Source organism: Condylostylus longicornis, unplaced genomic scaffold (genome assembly GCF_029603195.1).
Source record: "Condylostylus longicornis isolate FDR11 unplaced genomic scaffold, ASM2960319v2 ptg000042l, whole genome shotgun sequence".
Classification (NCBI taxonomy): Eukaryota; Metazoa; Arthropoda; class Insecta; order Diptera; family Dolichopodidae; genus Condylostylus; species Condylostylus longicornis.
Window position 1 is genome coordinate 224,359 of NW_026578011.1, and position 20,283 is coordinate 244,641.

At 26.3% G+C, this 20,283-nt stretch overlaps 3 protein-coding genes across 3 annotated transcripts; 1 reads left to right on the top strand and 2 right to left on the bottom strand.

Annotated features, from left to right (window-relative positions):
- Positions 1-256: 256 nt before the first annotated feature.
- LOC129609968 (telomere-associated protein RIF1) lies at positions 257-7,169 on the bottom strand. Its single transcript, XM_055522255.1, has 7 exons — positions 6,995-7,169; positions 6,714-6,938; positions 5,624-6,527; positions 4,745-5,554; positions 3,177-4,685; positions 1,520-3,116; positions 257-1,461 (listed from the first exon to the last, which is right to left on the bottom strand). The coding sequence occupies exons 2-7, from the start codon at positions 6,798-6,800 to the stop codon at positions 513-515; spliced, it is 5,856 nt and encodes a 1,951-aa protein (XP_055378230.1). The 5' UTR covers positions 6,801-6,938; positions 6,995-7,169; the 3' UTR covers positions 257-512.
- Positions 7,170-8,390: 1,221 nt separating this feature from the next.
- LOC129609981 (pupal cuticle protein-like) lies at positions 8,391-9,555 on the top strand. The gene is made up of 2 exons (XM_055522275.1): positions 8,391-8,429; positions 9,205-9,555. The coding sequence occupies exons 1-2, from the start codon at positions 8,418-8,420 to the stop codon at positions 9,553-9,555; spliced, it is 363 nt and encodes a 120-aa protein (XP_055378250.1). The 5' UTR covers positions 8,391-8,417.
- A 4,073-nt stretch (positions 9,556-13,628) lies between these two features.
- On the bottom strand, positions 13,629-15,610 carry LOC129609982 (pupal cuticle protein-like). Its single transcript, XM_055522276.1, has 2 exons — positions 15,572-15,610; positions 13,629-14,084 (listed from the first exon to the last, which is right to left on the bottom strand). Exons 1-2 carry the CDS (start codon positions 15,608-15,610, stop codon positions 13,629-13,631), a joined length of 495 nt encoding a protein of 164 aa, XP_055378251.1.
- Positions 15,611-20,283: the final 4,673 nt, after the last annotated feature.

Consider the following 20,283-nt stretch of genomic DNA (forward strand, 5'->3'; position numbering starts at 1 on the left):
CTAGATAAGTGTATCTTAAAAATTTGTAGATTGTTTTTTTCCAAAAATAGATGTTTTTTTGTTTTAACTATAGATCCTTTCGAATTTTATATTATTTATTTTTGCTAAATTTAAAGATATGTACATATATAAAATATATATGTTCATATTTCATATTAAAATAAAATAAAATCAAAAAAAAAATTAATCATTTAATAATATCTAAAACTACGTTCCAAACTAAGATTAATACAAATAAAAATAAGGATTTGAAAAACTTATATTGGGAAATTTTTTATCCTTTTTTTGTATTTAACTTAATTAAAATTATTTCCATTAAAGTATACAAAAAAAAAAATTAATTAAAAGCATAACTATAAAGCATTATAGCGTGTGGACAATAAAATCAAAACAAAAAAATTAGTTAACCGCAAAATAAAAAATATCAAATCTTTAATCAGGTAATTTTAGCTTTCAGCTTTCTAGAAACCAAATATGTAAATTCAAATTTTGATCATTAGTAACCTACATTATCAGCGTCTATTTTTAGTTATAATTTCTATACAATCAATTATTTCTTCACTAGACATTTTCTCATAATGCAATAATTTTATGAAATATTCATGACGTTCTAAATTAAATCGTTCTGTTGTCAAAATATTTGATATTTTATCCAAAATCATTTTTCTCGAATCAATATTATTTTTAAATGTTTCACAGATATAATCTATAACTGAATTTGTGTTTAAACGTTCACAGACAACTGACGATAAATTTTCTTGAATCGCATGATCTAAAAATTCCTTTGGATGTTTTTCTGATAACATTTCTAATACATTAGTTTTAATTCGAACATCTTTTTCCATCACTACTGATAAATCTTTAAATACAGTTCGAACTAATTTGTTGGTTAGAAAATCTTTATTATTTTCTCTTCCCTCTCTATATTTTTCATAAATCTCATCAAAAGCATATTTTTCTACTACATATTTTAAAACAGCATTTTCATCAGTGAAATATATAGAAGGTGATGGTGTTATCATTCTTGGTTCATCGTCATCTTCATCAATTACTATTCTATCACGATTTTGTTGTATATTGGTTGTACTATCAGCAGTTGCATTAAATTTAAGCGAATCCATTTGAACAGAGGTTGCAGGTACATTATTTATTGTTTCATCAGTTACCATTTGCTTTGACGAATCACATTCTTGAAGTTCTGAAGTTAAAGCAGAGCTTGATGGTAACAATTGATCTTTTGAAGACAATTTTTCGATGTTATTGATCGAATTTGCCACTTCAATTGTATCAATTTCGTTTTCGATTGATTTTCTTGGTATTTCAATCATTCTAACATTTGACAATTGCTGTGGTGAATCATTAAATCTAGCCAATTCAAGCATGCTATCTATTCGATTTTTACGTTTCAGAGAATGCTTCATTGAATTGTTCGTTGGTGTACTAGTACGCTCCTGATGCATTCTGTTTTATATAAAATAATTAAATTCATTTTTTATAAAATTATTAAAAATTTGCTTACTTATTAGGTCGCATTTGAGTCGGTTTATCTTCTTCGCTATGTTTAACATACTCTTTTGTTACAGATACTGGTGGATCATGAAAACTAACCCGTTTACGTTTATAAGCTGGCGAATCGTAATCCTCTAAACTTTCTTTACGAAATTTCCGTTTTAATATACTGGCTGAAGGGCTAGCATATGGAGATGGAAGGGTTTTGGAAAAAGTTAAGAGATCATGTGCTGCTTGTGGTGTTGGTGGAGCTGTTGTACCATTATTATTTTCAAAAGATTTTTTAGGTGGGCTTGGTGGAGTTGGTAAGCTATTATGATGAGAATTTTGTTCTTGTAGAATAGAACCTTCTTCGCTTTTAGGAGTTCTAAATGGAGAAGAACTGAAACGAGTTGATGTATCAATTTTACGGTTTCTTATCATATTAATCAATTGTGCACCGCGTCCGGTTAAGCCAGATTGATTTTTTGATTTTAGAGCAGGACTAGCGGAATTATTGGTGTTTTTACGATCCGGTGGAGAATTCAAAGATGCTGGTTTAGTTGATTTTTTAATTGGGGAAGTTTGTTTTATAATATCAGATCCAATTTTAGCATGTTCATTCAAAGATTTTAAATCATCAAATAATCGATCAGCATGGGAATCTGCAACTTTAGAATTTGTTTCAATTTTATCGTTATCGATGGGAATGGGGGATATGTTAAGAGTATTATTCATGAATTCAGCATTTTTTTCTTCAAAGTCTCCACATTCAGGGGATGCAATGATGCTTTGATTCAATACTTTTTTAAGTGAGTTATTAAAAGGTTTTATTGGTGAATATGCTGGTGATTCTATAAGCCTATCTTCATTATATTTATAAATGTCACTATCACGTTTTGGGGTAGAAGGGCTTTGTGGTGTATTTCCTTTTTCTTGAACTGAAGAATTTAAAAGTTCTGCATTTGGTTCAGTGTCCACCTCACTGGGGTTTTTCTTTGCCCAACCGGGTAACTTTCGGGGGTTGCGAGATCGGATTTGGGTTTCTGTTTTTGTCATTTCTGCATTCAAATCACATTCAGTATTTGGTTGTGTTTCTATCCCAGTTATAATTTTCGATAATTGCGGTGACTTTCTTGGGCTAGACCTAGTAACGATATTTTTGGAATTCTCTCCATTACAAACTTCGTTCAATAATTTTTGCATTTTAGGAGAAGCTTCAGCCGCAGCAATAAGTTTTTCAACTAAACCGCTTCGTGACGTTTTGTCAACCGCAGGAGATTGCGTTAACGATGGGAAAATTATGGAGTCAGTATTATTTCCATCCATATCTGCACTATTATTAATACTCCGAACAACTTTATCCTTGGATGTATTTTCTATAACTGTTTCATAAACAAGACGCTTTCTTGGTGATTTTCTGGAAAGTTCTCTCTCTTGTGATTCTTCTGATGAAGTGTTTTTTAAAAGGCGGCTACTTTGTTCTTCTTTTCTAGTTATAGGAACGATTTTCTCAGATTGAAGAAATTCAGTATTTAATTCGGTGTCCATTTCAGAAATTTTTTTATTTTCGATTGAAATATTTTTGTTGTCATTATAGTCTATGTTTCTCAATACGTTTGCTTTTCCTAAACATATCATAAAGTTATTTTTAGAGTAACAGTATGTTGTAAAAGTTTGTATCTTACCTTCTGCGGTTGTATTAGCAAAAACATCTTCGTTTAAATTTTTGTCATGTTTATTTAATGTTTCAACATTGCCTAAATTATTTTTAAGAGGACTTTGACAAGTAGTGGTCATATTAATTGATGATTTTCTTGGTCGGCGAGCAAGTATAGATTCAGACCTTTGAGATGGTTCTATGAATTCATCCTCTGAACTTACACTTACGGAAGAGTTCTGAAGGATTTCTACTTTGGAGTTTTTTTGAGCTAATATTGTGTTAAGATTAAAATCTCCTTTTGACTTGTTATTTTCATGGCTTTTAATTTTTTCATTCTTCTCTTCAGTGAGAGTCTCGTTTTCATTCAATTTATTTTTTGGGGACAAATTATCTTCCGTATTTTTATCAATTAACGATTTTCTATTTCTTACATTTCGTTTTTCTGCTTTTTTTTTATCATTTATTTTCCTTGACGTAATACCTCCCTCATTTTTCTTCGGATTTGCCGACTTTCTAGTTCTTTCTTTTGCGAATTGACTTTTTAGCAATTTTTTTCCTTCTACAGTATCAATACGCAAAGACTTTATGTTGCATAAGATGAGATATCTCTTTTTTTCATCTTGCACGTCAACATTCATCGATTTTAGTAGAGCTTCATCTTCTTTTGTTATTTTGTATTTTTTTGGATCTACACTCTTGCTTCTGTTAGAATTTTGTTTCGGAGATATTTTTTTTTCTTTCTCATCAGAGTCTTTAACCATTTTTTCAACATTATCGCTTTCAGAACTGTTGGAATTAACACTTTTATTGGCTTTTAATGGGGATATTTTTTCTTCTCTTAACTTTTTCAATGGGCTTTTGACAGGAGACGAGATTGAGTTGGTTTTTTCTTTTGGTTTCTTAAATGGACTTTTTTCTGTTAAATTTTGGTTTAGATATTGGTTTCCTTTTTCTTCTGGGGGGTTTTTCATTTCCTTCGATTGCGTATCTGATGCTGTCGTTTTTGGACTACTAATAATGAGTTGATCTTTGCCTCTAGGAATAACAATTTTGTTTGGAGTCCAAGGTTTAATTGATGAAGAATCTTGCGAATGTGAATCGGAGTTCATATCATTATATAGAGCTGGAATATTATCCTTTTTCTCTTTCATTTTTTCTTTCTGATGTTCTGTTAAACGTTCTGGATTTAAAGCCCATACTGAAGGAATAATTACAAATTCATCTGATTTCAAAGCAGAACGAAATTCTTTTAGATATTTCTTATCTAACGATTCTCTTTTCAGTAATTCGATTACTGTTTTCTTATATAATTCAAAACAGTTCTTTGTAATGTACCTTAGTTTGTCCGCCTGTCCTAATGTCGTTGTAATAGATTTTAACTCTTCAAAAATTAAAATAATTTGAATATCCTTTAAGTCAGATATGTAACCTAGAAAATTTTCTATGATTTTATTATAGCTACAATTTTTCGGAGGGGTTTTGGACAAAACTGTCTTCAAAAGATCCAAAGTTTCTGTAGGTTTTGAATTTTTCTCTGTACAAAAAAAAGAAACAAATTAAATTTGAGATATTAACCAAATATCTTAATTTTACCAAAATTCTTGTCCATGCACTCAATATAACAACTGAAAACATCATCAAAATGTGGAATTGTATCCTTCCTTTCACTCAACATTCTCATCGATGGTATGATTTGTTTTATAAAATTACTTCTCCCTTGCGCATTAGCACTACATAACATAACTTTCTTCCATAATACGAAAAATGAATTATCAATTATTTTCTCTACAGCCTTTTGCTTGGTTTCCTGAATCCACCCACACTTTTTAAGTGGCCAGACTACCCATTTATTAACTACTTCAAATTTACTTTGTAATCTGAACTCAAACAATTTGCTGTTCATGTAATCACATAAAACAACTGAGAAAGCTTTCCATATTGAAATTTTAATAGCAAAGTTGGTAAAATCATTTAACTGATCTGTGGTTAATATATATTCTATTAAATCCTTTTTTAATTCCCAAAATTTTGTCAAATTTTTATATTTTTCTAAATTGTAAACATTTTTAGTTATAGGTTCAAAAATAATTTCTGAAAAATAATTTTCCTCGTTTAATAATAAAATATCAGTAATGCAAGTGACTATTTCGAAAATTTGTACATAATTTGCAGTATTGTTATTAATGTCATATAAATAATTATAATGTGTTCCGAATACTTGTACCATATCTAAAATATTAGATTTCATAAGTAATTCTGGATTTTCTTTATCAGTATCAATAAGTTGTTGTATAACTGAACAGCATTCTTTATAAATTTCGGGGTTTCTTGACTGGATTACATGGTGTACCAATCCATGCCACAATAAATCGAACAATTTTTTCCGAGCTTTACCTTGTCCAACTGCAATTGAAATAATTTAAACAAATTATAAAAATAGTATTATTTTTAAATAAAAACAAGAGGGTATACCAATTATTAAAGAAGCTTCAAAACAGGATCGAATAATAGCTTTCCAATTAGTTTGCATTATCATTTCGGATATTACAGCCTCTTTCGGTTTCTCGAGATTATTGTACTCTAATTGTACTTCAATTTCCTTATTGTTAGGATTGAGCATAGCGATCAAAACATAAATTGTAATTTCCTTCATTTTTGGATATTGTTTAAGTGTTGAATATCCATTTATTGAATTTCCAAAACAAAATTGCAAAAATGGAGCAAAAACCAATTCTTGGTGCAACTCTAAACTGTTGTTGTAATTTGAATCTGCATTTATTGTATGACTTTCACTTAATTTTACTAAAAAATACCAATATGCTTCAAATTTAGTTTCAGCGGCATATAAGGTTTTAGCTTGAGATGATCGGAATGGTATATTAACCAGTTTAACACGTTTTGTTGGTATTAGTTCATTGTATTTAAAAAACATTTTTACTAAGGCTTTCCAGCATATAAAAGCTTGGGCACGAACTTCTAAATTTGGAGACTTGAAGCTTTGCTCGACTATAGCTAAATATTTATTAATTATAAGTACACTTCGTATGATGTCCTGATCAAGGACCTGTATTAATAGGCACCATATTTTGTACCAGTTAACATTATTGGATGAATCACGAACTTTACTGATGTGCTGTGTGTATTCCTCAACAATTCTGTCACGAATGATGGGCCATTCGGAACTTGTTTGATACGCAGAAGGCTCTATTTTAGATAAGATTTTTTCAATGGCATTTATGGCACCACACTGTATAGCTGAATCATTATCAACTACTAATGATAGTATATCAATGAAGAAAAATCGAACTTGTTCATTTGTTAAAAATGTTATGGTAGTATCTTCAGACACAGTTATAAAATTCAAACGCTCCAATACCTAAACAAATATTTTTGTCAGTAGATATTTTTTAGATTTGTATAGTAGGTACTACCTATTTACATACATAATTAAAATATTTTCAATAATTCAAATTTGATTAGTATTGATAATAAGTATTAGCAAAATAATTGTATTTCCCATTTTTAAACTTCATTCAATTGATTAAATCTTATGACTACTTACTTCTTTTATCAAATGTCTTTGCTTTAGTCTTACAACATCTTTGGATGTTTCAAGAACATCTTGATATTCTTTCACTAAACCAACCATCTTTTGGTCTTATGCATGTAATATTTCTTGACCTCAACACTGGTACCTTTATTTAATTACACATATACACAAATGCAATTAAATGTTAATTAAGTGTGTCAAAGGCCTTTCAACTTTTTGATTTGATTTCTTTATAACCTTAAATAAAAATACTATAAAAGAACACATAATAATAGAATTAAGAAATTAATCACCTCGAATAATTTTTCATATTTTTCTTTCAAATATAGATTTATATCTACATATATTTTCCTCCTTTATATCTACATATATCTTCAAAATAATGTTGGGAGTCTCAAAAATTCAATTTATTCTGCTTAACAAAGATTTACGAAAATCTTTTTCTGTTTTTAATACTTTTAGAAGTTATTTCTAATTTATTTATATTTTGGAAAAATTTTATATATATTTAAAATAAATTAATGAAAGTTACTTTTATCAAAAAATATGCTTTCTCTAATAAGCGCGATAAATACTTTGAGCGCCAAAAATACTGAAGTTGTCATTTTTTATTAAAAAAAAAAAATAAACAAAGATATCAGGGCTGCAATGAGAATATTAAATTGGTACAGTTCAGAAGTTGATCGAAGCGCTACTGCGGCGAAAAAACGAATAAATAAATAGCTTAATACAAAGTAGAAATAATTATTGCTTTGTATTATTTTCTTCAACACTTGATTAAAAAAATATTTTATGAGTGAAACGTTAATTGAGTTATATGTAAGAAAAATTTAACCTAAAACTTGAAGATATCGCAAATACATATTTCAATTTGTTTTTCTGGTTCTCATGATAATGTTGCATTTTCTCTATGCAAGATGATCTCTAAGATTCGGTATAAACTTAGATAATAAAATTTCAGAATTACAATAACAAAGTGAAAAAATTTACGATCACTTCTCACAAAATATAAAAAATTCAGCCGTTTGATTTGAATGGGCTGAATGATATTTCTGTGGGAAGTGACTGTGAATTCTCTAATCATTCGGGTTTTAGAAATAAAAAGTTTGGTTTTTTTTGGATACCTGCCCATGATCATAACAAAAAATGATCGATCCAAAAAATGATCGATCCAAAAAATGAAAGTTTTGTAAGTAAGTAGGTACCTGGGAATGTTTGTACACGATCATTAATTTTTGATCAAAACTTTTATGAATTGATTTTATGTCAGGCAATAAAAGTTCATTTAACAACTATAAACAATAAAAAGAAGCAATAACTTTATTTTAAGAACCAGTAAATTATAATATTCCTAATTTTAATTTATTTCACTATTATTGGGTGCTGTTTTAATAGCCAAAACTTGAGTATAAACGTAAATAAATCAAAATGAGTAAAAAAAATTAATCAACTGGATCAAACATAAGTGCGATAAGAATGCCAAATACAAAACTGTATTATAATTATAAAGATAGTTAGTTACATCTACATACATACAGGCATATATGCAACATAATGTTTGTATATCATTAAACTTATTTGTGAAAAAATGTAATAAAAATTTGGTGCAAAAACAAAGGGTATATAAATCTAGAATCGCAAATCAATTATCATTTAACTTCTTAGTTATTTGGTAGAATAGTTGCTTTTTTAAAAATAAATAATTTATTTATTATCATGAAGCTCTTTGTAAGGATTATTTAATTTATTTTATAGTATTGTGTATATATTCATATATACATATGTATATAGTAGTGTACTTTTATGCATAAATTTATAATTTAACCCCAAACTCAATAAACAAAAATACTTACTATAGAATAATTGTGATTATAGTGGAAATTTATAAATTAAAATGTTCTTCTAGATGAATAAGTAAATTAAAATTAGTCTGAAATAGTGCAAAACAATAAGTAAAAAATTATTCTTGTTCTAAAAATTATTGTAATCTTAATAATAAATATTAAAAAGTGCAAAAGAAAATCACGAAAAGATATTACAAATAATAGTTGGACTAGGCACCCACGCGAGACTTAAAGAATATTACACCAAAATTATTATAAAATAACATCTAAATTAGGATTTGTGAATCAAAAATTTATATTCAATATAAGATTGATATATAAAAGTTTCTTTAGAAATAAGTGTTTGGAAGTTTCATATATCATTTAATCATTGTCTTTTGTGGGTCGCAATATACATATATATATATATATTGCATTATTCCAATATATGATATTTAAATATGTAGATAAAAAAGAAAATACGCGCTTTTAGCTCAATGTATAGATCTAAAACAAACTTGACTACTTCTTATTAAATTATTTTCATATACATATCTACATATGTTACCGAATTAGTTCAATGTATCTAAAACACGATATTTAATCTAAAATAGTTAATTCTCCAAAAAGGTATTTGCCCCAACTAACATTTATATTTAAATTTTTTATTTTAATTGCAGATTGTATTAGCTATTATAGCTATTGCTGCAGCTCGATCACATGTAAGAAATCAATTACCTGCTGATAATGGTGACATTCTTTCAAAATCATATGATTTAAAAGACGATGGTTCCTATGGATGGGAATATGAAACCGCAAATGGGATTAGCGCGTCAGAAAATGGTGTAGGTGGACAATATGCTAAAGGTACTGTTGAATGGACTAGCCCTGAAGGTGAACATATTATTCTTCAATATACTGCTGATGAAAATGGTTATCAACCATCTGGATCACATGTACCACAAGCTCCAGAGTATATAGCACGTGCATTAGCATGGATTAGAGCTCATCCATCAGTTTATAGAAATTAATTTGTAATTTTTTATTATTAATCCAATTCTTTTATTCTAACAAAATATAAACGACAAAAATAACAAATTAAGTTTTTGTATACTCAAATTCTTTTAAAATGTTTCTAATTAAACCATAAGAATTAAACAATTTCCATGTATTGTTACTCATCCACTTTGGAAGTTAAATAAAAATGGAACATACTAATTCAAAATTCAAATTCTATCATGACTTTAATAATTTTTATTTACTTTCAATTATAAATTTGCATAATATCGTCTTGTTTGAATAAAAGGCATAATATGCGCGTAAATAGTAACAATGTTTAATATTTAGTTTTTATAGGATTTTTAACTAAGATTCATCATAAATTGTGAAAAGAATAACAAAGAATATAGAATTTAATATTGCAATATTTAGAATAAAAATAATGAGTTTTGAATTTTACCGTAAGTTTCTATTTATATTATGTAAACATGAAACATATTCGTACTCATTTCGACAAACAAATTCGACGAAATATAAGAATCTTTATTAATTATCTGTTACAATGAAAATATGTTTATTATGTAAAATTAAAAATTTTTGCTATCTGTGGAGTCAAATAATGCCCGAATATTATGAGAATATTCATCATCATCTCAGCTAAACAGTCCGACGGGAACCATTGCTTCTGCTACTACTACATGTCATTGATCTCTCTGTTTTGCAAGACTGTACCAATCAGAGATGTTCATTATTATTGGATGTGTTCAACATCTTCAATTTATCTTTATCTTGGTCTACCGCACCTTCTATACCTTTCAGGAACCGTTTTAAAAACTTTTTTTTACAATCCTTGCATCGTCCATTCTTATTAGATGTCTCAGCCATCTATTATATGTACACTGTAAGTTTAAATAATATTCTTCCTTATATAATCTGGAATTTTGAAAATTATAAATTTTTTCTGCCTCTGTACTCTGGTTAAATTGAGAGGTTTCGTTCGCTTTAGGCTAAGTCGAGAGGCCTCGATATTTACATGCTGTCCCAAAAGCACCGTCTGTTTCATGGCGCTTTACCCTATTTCTTCATTTACTTGGAGGCCAACCAGATTCCTAAAAATATCACTATTGCGCACTTATACAAGGGAGATCCACCTTAAATAAAAATATTATAAAAAGACATATAGAAATAATAGAATTAAGAAATGAATCACCTAATAATTTTTCATATTTTTCTCTCAATTTATATATAAAGATTTATACCTACATATATTTTGTTATTATCTTGCAAATGATGCTGAAGTCTACCACAAAGGACATTACTATATTATGAAGCAGCTTGTTCCGAAAAGTTTGTAAGTATTTGCTTGATATACGTTATGTCAATATAAACCTAATTATTTGGTGTATATTAATGTTTTGTTGTATGTTGCCAATTTAGACCCATGCTCTAGGAACCCAGAGTCTATATGTTTTCTAATCCTATTTTTTTCTTGTTGACACGCTCTTTTCATCTGAGTTTGACAACCGAAGTCATTTCTTGGTACTTTGCTTTATTTTAGATTTTACTCTATTCAAATTTAATTGTGATGGGCTTACGAAATTTTTGTTTATGAAACTTACTTTCGTTTATCTTTATCTTTTATTTATTTGTCTATATATTTACTTATATTATTATAATTGCATATATATTATTAAATTATATTATTATAAAATTTTTTGTTGATTTTTCAACATTAGGTCACACTGCCAATATTCCTGCATCGTCGGGAAATGTAGCTACAGTAACACGTATAATATTGGACCCATAGGTCAACGCAGTGTTCTTCAGAATATTGTCACGTGGAATATATTAGGTCCTACTTAAATCGAAAAAGTGTTTCAGACAAATATGATTCAAATATCTGGACGAATTGTAAAGATACCTAATTCAATTATTCCATTATTTTTATGTGAGTACATTAATTATTATATAATATATTTAAGAACCAGTTTGTTTTGATTGATGATGAGGGGAAACATTAAATTTTTTTAGATATTTTTAAATTCATCATATAGTTTACAAAAATTTTTAACTAAATTTCTGTAAAGCACAAGCAATTATTTATAATACTTTAAAAACGAATGACTTCAGTGAAAAACTTTGTGTTAATTAACAATATTAACATGTTATTATCGTTGTTTCGCTCAACAAACGAAAGATATAAATTTTAAAAGCGTTGCAATTTTATTACAGTTTGATTAAATGTTTTCATGTAGGTACTTGACTTTAATATTAACGAAATAGTTTATGTATTAATTTATAGATGAGAGTAATTTATGAAATAAAATTTTAAAAATATCTACGTATATGGAATAACTTTAAAAGTCAGAATAAAAAATATCAGAAAAATTACTTTAAAAGTTATTAGGAATGAAATAAAAATATATTATTTGGTTTTATTTAGGCATTAAAATAACGAAAGATTGTAATAAATGTTGTTTTATGGTAATGGAATTGACTATTATTATGGTAATATTAATTTACTTGTTTTTAATTATCACTTTTCTTTAGATATTAAATATCAAATTGTATTTTAAAAATATTAGATACCCTTTGCCTATTCAATGTCAAGTTGTTGTTTTCTAATCCTCTCCACAATATCATCTGCAGTAACTTAATAACCCAGGTAACGGAATTCAAACACATTGTGGTTGCTTACTTTCCCAGGCATAATTTTTGTTGCATTTACACTTACACACTTAATTTTGTTTGTCATCTGCATATTCCACATCTTACAAACTATTTGTGCTAGTTCAGAGATTAGTCAAGTCTCTACGTTGAAGTATTTTCTGCTCTGCCTGTTCATATAATGCTTTATTTTTATTATTTTTTGAGGAATTTTCCTTGTTAAAAAATACCATAATGATGCTCTTTTTGTCTGAGGCTTGTGATTGTTTTGCTTTTTATTGTGGATATTAGATTATGCAAGTGAAACACTTTGATAGCAGAGTTAAGTACTTATAATAGCTAGATATTTTTCTGTGCGAAAAATCGTATTGAGTACTTTATAAATTTTATTTGAACTTACTTTAAAGAGTTCATATCGTGTTCCGTAAATATTTTCCGCCTCATTTTCCCTTATGGGATCAATAATTTCTCTTTTACTTGGTGGCTTTTACTGTTTACTCTGTTAGCGTTATTGTTGTAGTTTTTTGTAATTGTTGCTTTATCTAAAGTATTCCTGCCATATCTGCAGAGTAGCGAGCTTTCTCTTCCTGATTAGTCGAATTCGCTCCTTGGATTAATAAACACATACATATATTAAAATTTAAATTAAATATTTTTATGTATCAAATAAAGCTATACATTACCTTCATTTTTCTTTGAAATACAATAAAAATTTTATAAATTTAGAAATTCATTGCAAATCTTGTTTAAAAATAAAACTTGAAAGAAAAAAAATTTGTTTCTTTTTCAAATATCAATCATTATTTTGATGACCTTTCTGCAATCTGGTCATAAAGCAAAATTATCTTTCTCTATTTGTATATCGAACCTTTGAAAACTAATTCAATTTGCATAAATTATCATTTGCATATTTTTTTTCTCTTATAATCCTCTATACTACCATTGTCGATACAATCATTGTTCGTTCACAATGCATTTTATTTCGATATTTTGTTAAACTAGTTCAAAATCGAAAAAAAATTATAAGAGTACAATAGAATCGACACAAAAAATTAATAAATTGGTGTTAAAATAAAATTTTTTTCTTAATTTTTAATATTAAATTTTATTTTCTTTTCATACATTTATATATGTATATACAAATATATATATAAATATTTTACAAATTTTAGATATATTTATTAACATATATTTAAAATAAATTGTCTTGTTTGGTGGTCGTAAGCTTTATAGTGCAGTAGAATAATTTCAAAATTAGATTACGTAAGCGTTCAATATACTGAATGAAATGCATTTTCTTTCCGTTTTTCGTTTTAAAAATTAATAAAATAATTTATTCTAAATTTTATTTGGCAGTTATTTTAAATTAGAAAAAAGAACACTACAAATGTATTACATATTTTTCCATGAGAATTTTCTTGTTTTTTTTTTAGTTTAACTAATAATTTTGATATTCAGGATTTGGATGAGTTCTAATCCATTCTAATGCACGTGTAATATATTCTGGAACTTGTGGTACATGTGATCCCGATGGTTGATAACCATTTTCATCAGCAGTATATTGTAAAATGATATGTTCACCTTCAGGGCTAGTCCATTCAGCAGCACCTTTAGCGTATTGCCCACCGACACCATTTTCAGATGCACTAATACCATTAGCGGTTTCATATTCCCATGCATATGAACCGTCTGGACTTAAATCATATGATTTTGTTAATATACCGGAATCATCACCAGCTGCAGCTGCATGTGCTGCAGCAGATTTAGCTAATGGTGAGGCACGTGGTGCTGGCACTGGACGTGCCTGTGCACGAGCTTGTGGTCGTTGTTGTTGGCGTCCAACTGGTTGTCTACCAGCAGCTGTAGCAATAACAAAAATCGTACAAAGGACAACCTTTTTTTTTTAAAAAAAAAAAAACATCAAAATTAAAATTATTTATTCTTTTGACCAAATTTTTTTAAGTATTATAAATATTAAAAAAAATAATTTACAAGAAAATTATAGATGGTTTTTCGTATTTTATAATATTTACGCTTGACGGATCAATAAATTTTAAAAATTTTAAGTTTAAGAAAATTTCTTAGGAAATTTTGAAATTTGAAAATATCCCGATGAATATATGCCATTTTCGAAACTCAGTGTTATTTATAATAAGGCATAATTCTTTTATTATGTTTTTTTTCCTTTTTTAAGTACATAGTTATTAATTTTTATAAATCACATTTTTGTGATTTATTGCACTTAATCCTTGCAAAGTAACGTTATCCTTGTTATGTATTAACTAGGTTATTATGTATTTTTTTAAATTGTAGTAATCTAACATTTTCTATATGTATTTTATGTTATTTTCCGATTTTTTCATTCTTGTATTAATTAAAAATTTAACTAAAATTATATTATAGCACTGAATATGTAAAATCAAAATATCCTTACAAAGTATTTCATATTGCAAGTATGTAATTTCGACAAGAAAACAATTAAAATATATGATCAAGTGATCTTAATGGTTTCTAAACGTTTTATGATATTTTAAAAAGACAAAAATTCTTTTTATACTAAAAGTCAAAAATAAAATTTAATGAAATTGTTTTACATTATTTACTTGTGTACAACACTATATACATATTTGTACATATATTTTGAAAATGATCTCACATAAAAGTTAAAAAAAATCAATATTTTAAGAGTCCAAAAACTCCAAAATTTTAATGAACAAACAATAGCATTTTTAATGTTCATTTATTATATAAATTAATACTAACCAGGCAACTATTATTTCAATTTTACTTAATTTGGTTCAAATTCTTCAACTGTGCACAATTACTTTCATATATATTATATTCATTGATGAGAAAAATTTATCTTATTATACATACATATGTATATTTAGCAATCTTATTATATATTTACAAATACAAATAACTAAAAAACAACGAAAGTAAAAATTAAAAATTATAAAAAAAGAATAGAATAATCAATGGTAGAACCCACAATATTATGAAGGTTAAAAATTCTTTTGTTCTTCTTTGCAATTTAATATGAACATACATATGTATGAATAAGAGTAGTATAATGAAATTTTTACATAAATCTAATACACAACATGACGGTGAAGTGATCTAGAACTAGATATTCTAATCTAAAAAACAAATAGAAAATTTTATATAAATTTATTATTAAAAATTTTGGTGTCCATTCATGAAATAAAACTAAATCACCATTTTTACTGCTGGTCATTTAATTCTACTTTTCTTCTTCTTTTTTTTCACAGAAATTAATTTCAATAAATTATTAAATGATTGTTTTCTATAGATTTATTTTATTTAATTCATATACATATATATACATATATATATCTTTATTTTGAAAAATGTACTTACCCATTTAATTTTGCACAAATATATAACTAGTTCAATCATAGTATTACCAAAAATGTGCAATATATTATTTAATATAAATCTAATATGAAAAAAGTATTATATTGTTTAAAATTAGTTATTGTTTATTAAAATTAATAGTTAAACATGTCCAACATAATAATATATTGGCGTTTATTAGAACTATAATTGGTCTTTAATGTAGGTAATAAAATAAAATTTGATATGTATTATGAACGTTATATTACGTTTAGTACTAAGCTTATAACGTATTTTTCTATGCAAAAATATTGTGTAGAAGGTAAGAACCCATTTTTTAATTTTTTATCTTGTTTGGTTTATTTTAGATGTTATGATATAGTTAATGAATAAGAAATTAATTACTATTTTGTTATGTACCAATATATTTAATTGCGTTAAAACGACTATACAATAAATCACTATAAAATCTGCTGCTAGAAATTTTCCTAGAAATAAAACAACGCTTTAAGTTTACCTCAACCAATAGACCCAAAAAAAATTCGTGTGAAGTTTTGCATATACATATTTAGTTTTACATTTCATTTTAATTAATTTTGAATTTAATATTTACCCCTGATATTTTAATAATTTTGAAAACAGAAATGCCCTTAATTTAATTTAAATTGCAGTTTTACTTTCTATAAACTAAATAATAGGAAATGGGACTGAACTTGTGCCAAATGGCTATCAAACCAATATCAAAAGTCAAAACCACCCCTGACAGAAATATATGCCTAAGAGAGAGTGACAGTTCGCAGCTGACGAATTTGCACGTATTTTTATGGAAAATTTTTTTTTTCAAATTTTGAATTAGAAAAAGTTAAAATTCAATCTTTTCCTATTTTACTAGTGTTTACATTCCTAAAGTCTTGTATTGTTAAAATATTAAAAAATAGATTTAGAAACCTTCCAGGCTCTGTTAATTTTTTTAAGATTTGAATAAATGCTTCACTACAAAAAAAAATAGTATAAATTTTTTTTTTCGAAGTATTAAGCTGATTTTTGTTTCTTTCCAAATTTGAGAAAACGTACATTTAATATTAACAAGTTTGCTAATTATATGTGTAAATTAGTGCAAACAGAAAACTATTAAAGCTTGAGTTGGTCGATTAAAATTGTCATTTTACTGTCACTATGCTCACGACATAATTTTTGGATTCGGAATAGTTTAAAAATCACTTTATATTTTTGAAAATTCGGAAAAAAATTTGAAGTCACAGAGTTATTGCTAATCAAGGTGGATATTTATTTAACTTATCATATGATCGAGTTACACGATGAATACTTTACAAATAAAATTACGCTTTAATGTATATATGTGTTATATATTTTTCCATAAAATCACAAACATTTTTATTCTCATTATAGGAGTTTATGATAAAATGCAGTAAAAACATTTTCAGTGTTTATCTTATGGATTTGGGTACATCATTGTGATTGCCAATTTCTTATAATAATATCTTACTTTTTTAAGTCCATAAAGTTATGCTACAACATTCTATATATTTTATAAGAATATTTAAGGTATGATGATTCAAAAAGAAAAATAATTTTAATGTATTCAGAAAGAATTGTTTGATTAAAAGAATAAAAAATATTTATTCAGATCACAATCGTAATTGTATTAACTTCCTTCACGGTCAAACTAAACGTTATTAAAAAATTTTTAAAGAAATAAAAAATTAACCACATCAACAAGATAATCTTTTAATATGCCATATCTACAGTCGACCGAAACATTGCCCATTTAATTATTAAACATATTATCTTCGAAGAAAAACCAAGTACATTCATACATACGATATGTTTATAGGCATACATATAAAAATAATATAAATTAACTAAAATAATATATTTTTTTTATTTTTAACTTAATTAACGAGATTTAAACAAAAATCTTGATTTTTAATTAAATGAAATAATAATTAAAATGAAATCAAATACATTATAAAACAAAACAAAAAAAACAACGATACATTCCAATACGAATTATAGCAAGACATGATAATGACCCAATAATAATTTCGATAAACAATAAAGATTGAGAATCGCTGAATAAAATCATTAATGTAAATTTTGGAATACTAATTATTATATTGTTATGTTGGTTAAAAATTCTACATAAGTTTTAATGTTTAACTTTTTGCTGTTTTCTTTTTTTTTCTTTGAAAAACTATCGTGAGAAATACCTACTTAAACATTAACACTGCACAATATAAAAAATTTGTAATATCGAATTCCATTATGCAACATTGGTCATTAAACGTCACAATCGCAAACAACCTAATATGAAATGACTAAGAAACTATCTATTTACGGTGTGAAATTAATACGTTAATTAAATCAAAATGAAAGATATAAAATATTAATACAAAGAAAATTGTAAAGTTCATTTACATTAAAATATAGAAATAATTAAAAAAATATAATAAATTTAAATATAATATGTGTATTTATAGATAAATCTATTATTACACGTTGTCAATGCACGTGAAATGTTGTGTTGAGTGTAGCATAATTTATTCAAAATTAAGATAATCAAAGAGTATCATGCTAGTATTACAGTATTGGATTGACAGGTCGCGCTAGCGACTTTGAAGCTATATCCAGCAAGTTGTAAAATTGCATAATTACAATAGGTTACAAACAAGTAACTGAAAAAATCTAGCAGCAATGTTAAGAAATTTTCCTTAGGAAGTTAGCGATAAAATAATAATAAGGAAAAAGAAATTAATTTTTTCTGACAAATCAACACTACAATATATACTGAATAGATTATTTTTCTTCTTTTTTTAGTCTAGGTCTCTTCACGAAACAAAAATTATAAAATACCTCTGTGAAATTTCAATTCCCGACTTTTTATACAATTCGTTTACAAAGCTGTGTAGCAATCACAGAATTACAAAAACAACATTCCAATACATATAACAAGTTTACTACGCTTACATACGAATGAAAAAAAAACGGATAAGATAACTTTATTTTTATAAATTTAGTAAAAATAATAAACTTAGAGGCTAATTAAAAAAAATATTTAAAAAATAACTGCGTTATTTTTGACAACTTCAAAATACATATATGGCAACAAGAGAAAGACTTGTTAAAATATTAAATAAAAAATTATTCGTAGAAAAAAACACGTTCGTGCTGATTTGTATATCACTGATTTTTTTTTCTATCTTGGCAACGCTAATGTACAATAAAGTAGAAATTAAGTTTTTAAAATAGCGGATTTTTTACATACATACATACATACTTTCATAGTGCAGTAAAGTGAAGCGGTGAACAAATCTTTATTAATTTTGCAAATTATTGTTAAGCGGTGCACAGAATTTAATTAAAAGAAGAATATGCATTAAAATTGAGTTTTAAGATGTACTATGTCAAACATATTTTGAAGATATGTATGTTTTGAAACTAACCGATACGCTTTTCATTGCTTAAGATTATCATTGAACCGAGATCATCAATCAAATTTAACACTGAAAAATATTAGGCGAATTCCTAGGCTAAGCTGTACAATTCGATTTGAATTAGAAATTATACGAAAGGCAAAATGAACAAAAGGCACCATTTGGAAGGATAAAATTAAATATAATCGGTAAGCATCATCGTTACCTGTGTACATACACACATATTCATAAGTATGTATGTATAAAGAAGGAAGCAAAATTTATTGTAAGGTAAGAATTTAGAGGAGATTACATTGTTTGGTATGAAATATGCTGGAAGTATATACACATGAATGAATATAATTTCAGCATATGTCATAGTTTAAGTTTTGATTTCTCACAAAGTAAAATTTTGCAAAATTTAATTTCCATATTATTTTTAAAAACATGATTATTTTGAAAACATTTAAAATATTTTTATGTGGAGAATGTTTAATACCCAAAATAATGTCGATGATCTTGTTTTTAAATAGAGCTAAATTTATTGTACAGGAAATAAAAATTTTAATTGTGAAAATAAGAAAATTTTACTTTGAAAATTTTTAACTAGAATAATTTTAAATTTCTAATCAAATTTCTATAAGTCTATAAAATTATACTACTTATATTTATAATATACAAAATGTAAGTTTCAATTTATTTTTTACATTTTATCTATAGATATTCAAAAGATTCTAAACTTTAAATTAAATCAAACCAGTTCCTTCGTAGATTAAAATTATCCGATATGTTCGATAAATTATTGATAGTTTCTATAAGAGTTTTCATCTTGTTATATTTTTTTTCTATATATGTAGTTACGTTAAGTTTATAAAGACTTAATTTAAATTTATGTATATCAAAATGGCGATTTTAAAATTATTTTGAATTTTATTAAATTTTTAATAAAATGACAAAAAGTTTATGTTTCCAGATATAAAGCAGTCTGTGAAAATTGATTAATTAGATGTTATTAGATTTATTGGTTCAAGTATTAAAATGAACTTAACTAACAGGTTTAACAGAAGAATTTAAGTTAAAAAAGGAAGTGAAAGCTTAAGATTTCATAAAAAATCTAGTTTCAATTTTGTTTTAGTTTAAAAGAAAACGCGTTGAAATTTATATTTTATAGCTTAATTAACTTGGAATTCGAGTGGAATAATTATGGCATGTTTATTTTTATTATAGGCACTGCCCTGGAAAGTATAGCTATATACTTACCAATATCCTATGTACTTACATGTAGGTATACTTACCAGTATC